The sequence below is a fragment of the Cryptotermes secundus genome, unplaced genomic scaffold (assembly GCF_002891405.2).
Source record: "Cryptotermes secundus unplaced genomic scaffold, Csec_1.0 scaffold1840, whole genome shotgun sequence".
Classification (NCBI taxonomy): Eukaryota; Metazoa; Arthropoda; class Insecta; order Blattodea; family Kalotermitidae; genus Cryptotermes; species Cryptotermes secundus.
Window position 1 is genome coordinate 55,147 of NW_019721531.1, and position 3,372 is coordinate 58,518.

General features: G+C 38.4%; 1 protein-coding gene across 2 annotated transcripts in view; it reads right to left on the reverse strand.

Moving 5' to 3' along the window:
* Window positions 1-2,885, reverse strand: part of LOC111875575 (zinc finger protein 271) — a 55,307-nt gene extending 52,422 nt beyond the window's left edge. For both annotated transcript variants that reach the window (XM_023871920.2, XM_023871919.2), the window contains exon 1: window positions 1,315-2,885. In XM_023871920.2, the coding sequence (XP_023727688.1) occupies window positions 1,315-1,515 (201 nt within the window). In that variant the 5' untranslated portion in view covers window positions 1,516-2,885. The remainder of the gene's footprint in view (window positions 1-1,314) is intronic.
* Window positions 2,886-3,372: the final 487 nt, after the last annotated feature.

The following is a 3,372-nucleotide window of genomic DNA, read 5'->3' on the forward strand; positions in this document are numbered from 1 at the left end:
GATAACCACGTGGTAGCTTCACTCCTCATAACTCATAACTTATTCACAATATCGTTAAACTAATGACTATTTTCGTAGCCATAGAGAATGTAGATAATACTGATTTATAATTGTAATTATCCTCTTACCTTGAAAAGGAGTAATTGAGGCTTGAATATATCTCTTTCACAGGAAGATTTCATGAAACAACTTAACTCTCTCACTGAAGACAAAATACTGAACAGACAAATAAGTCCCCGGGCCGTAGTGCACATTGATACAAAAGCTTACTTTAGGCAACCATACTCTCCTGCTATCTATTGCCAAAATCGAAAATTAGCCCCGGCCGGTACTGCACGACTCTCCCCTAATGTCTGCATGTCTACAGTCAACCACTTGTCACAAGTCATACGTGTTTCATTACTTATCAGTCCAGTCCATACCACCGCATCCTAAGACCCACCTTAATATTACCCTCCCACCTAAGTTTAGGTCTTCCTAGTGGTCTCTTTCCTGCTGGCTTTCCCATCAAAATACTATATGCAGTCTTCTCCCCCATGCATGCTACATGCCCTGCCCATCTCATCCTCACTGATTTGGTCATTCTAATTGTAATTTGCAAAGAGTACAAGTTCTGAAGCTCCTCATTATCCAGTTCTCTCCAACCTATCACTTCATTTCTCTTTGGCCCAAATATTCTGCTCAGCACCCTCAGTACTATGTTCCTCCCTGAATATCTGAGACCAAGTTTCACACCCATACAAAACCAGAGGAGAAATTGTACTTTTGTATATTTTAATTTTTAGATTTTTAGACAGCAGATGAGAAGACAAAAGGTTCTGGACTGAATGGAATGGACTGAATTACCTGAGTTCAATCTCCTCTTAATTTCTTCCTGAATCAAATTTTGATTTAATACTGAGACTGGTGTTTCCACAGCTTATGTGGGATGTCTTGACAACTTGTGCTGTCTGTATGAGGCCTGATTATTTACTATACTGGACCAAGGGCGTATGATGTGTGGTCATCATGAATTTGTAATGTATGACATGTTTTATATCCAGCCCTTTGGGGAGGTGATTGGATCAATGAAAATGTAAATGTAAAATTCACAAATATCTGAACTGTGCCACATTTTCAAAGGATCTGTTAACTGCCTTTATGTCATGATTTTTTCCTGCATTCTGGTGACAAGACAGCAACATGTGGAATTCAATAATTGTATGTATTATCACAACAACAACTACTTCAAGGGCTGGATGACAAAAAATGGAAGATCTGTGTGGCTGCAATACCTGTCTCAAATACTTTTTCAGTTTACTTAACACAACTCACCTCAAGTTCAGCCTTTATTCCTGGAAATGTAATTTGCACAGGATCCCCCTCCTCTTCCACATCTGAGACATGCTCAACTTTCATATCTGTGGCCTGATCTGCATCACATGAAGATGCTGGCCATGTCTCACTACATGATACAAGTGCAGCTTTCTCTAAATCCATGTAATTCTGTAAAACCATCATACTCATAACAGTCATGGTTCTTTCTCTGATTACATAAAATACAACACACTTCCACTAATATGAACATGCCATATCTGTCAAGATCATAACTAAGAAATAAAGTTTATGGTGATGGTATATTAATACAGTTAGTTACCTGTGTTTCTGGACATTATCTATCACCCTGCTTTTATTTAAAACACACGTTTTTGAGACTGGATTCTGTCTCTGGCCTCAGGCGGAACCTACTCAGTTAGGTTGAATTGATATAGCTAGTCCCTACTTCCAGAGATTAAGTAATATTCAGGGGGTTAAGATCTGTTTTAATATTGTTTCCCATCTAGGCATAGTCTCCTATGTGGTCTCTTCGTTCACGTTTTCTGACCAAAATTCTGTACACATCTCTCATCTCTCACATCCATGCTTTACGACCTACCCATCTCATCTTGCTTCATCTGATCTTTGTAAAAAAAAGTTGTGTAATGAGCAAAAATTGCAAAGTTATCACCGTTCAATTTTCTCCAACTCCAGTTTCTTCCTCCCTCATAGTGCCAAATATTCTGCCCATCACCATTATCATATTATCTACAAACGTACTGTGACATGACACCTGAGAGCTGGAACAGGGGAGCCTGAGAAGATGTCCAATGCTAGGCCAAGGCTCAGTAAACATGTTACTGTGGCAAGAAATATGCACACAAGAATAGAGGAACTGTTGGGGGTGGTGTTTTCTATGCAGTCCATTATGAAGTTATATAGGGAGGATCAAGAGGACTCAGTCGCAGTCAGGTGGCAGAAAAATATTGTCATGAGTCCTGCGGGGCCTGGAACCAAGAATGGCTGTGCTGGCGAGGACCAGCAGCAATTTACTCAAAACCTGAAACTGAAACCAAGAATGACTGGGCTGGTGAAGGCCAACAGCAATTTAGTGGACAGCCAGATGGACAGAAACAGAAAGCTGTGAATCAGAAGAACATATAGATCATGGGTCCCACAAGGCCCAAAACCAGGAATGACTGTGCTGGCAAGACCCATGAGTAATTTACTCAACATCACCTGGCCTAGAGAGAGAAAAATTTGGTCATGGGTCCTAACAGGGCCCGAAACCATGAATGAGTGTGCTTGTAAAGGTCAGCAGCAAATTACGAAATGGACAGAGAGTTACCGTTGGTGGTCAGTAGTCAGTTAGGACAGGAGACGATGAGCACGCAAACATTAGAGGGAATTCCCACTGTTAGACACTGCTACCAAGCAACAGGCAAGAGAGAAACAGCAGTTATTTCTAGATTATGTAGAATACTGAGACCATTACACACATTTTTAGTTACAAGTAGTGAGCATTCAATAAATTTATAATCAGTCCAAACCCTGTTTGTACTAACACATGACAACTGGTGTCAGGAGTATGTTACATGGGGGTAAAGATCTTTAATCATTTGCCACCAAAAATCAAATCTATGTCTAATGACTTGAAAAATGTTAAAATTCAGTTGATAACATTTTTATTGCAACTCTTTTTATACATGTGATGAATTCTTTAGTAACAAATTTGCCTATAAATAAGGAAAATAACATCAACAATTTTAATATTGCATAATTTTATGTATAGTGATGAAAGACTGTAAATTTAACACATGTTTTTTTTTATCTATTATAATGATTATAAGCTGTACATATATATTTATAATTGTATTCTACTATATTAACTATGTGACTGGTTCTATATCTATGTATGTGGATTTATGGAATATACAATAAATGAATGAATGAGTGGGCTTAACTTGAATGAATAGGGCATATGGCAATATGTTCTTCCCTTAAAGTGAGAAACCAAGCTCCACACCCATACAAAACATCATATAAATGTAATTTGGTGTGTATTAATCCTTATGT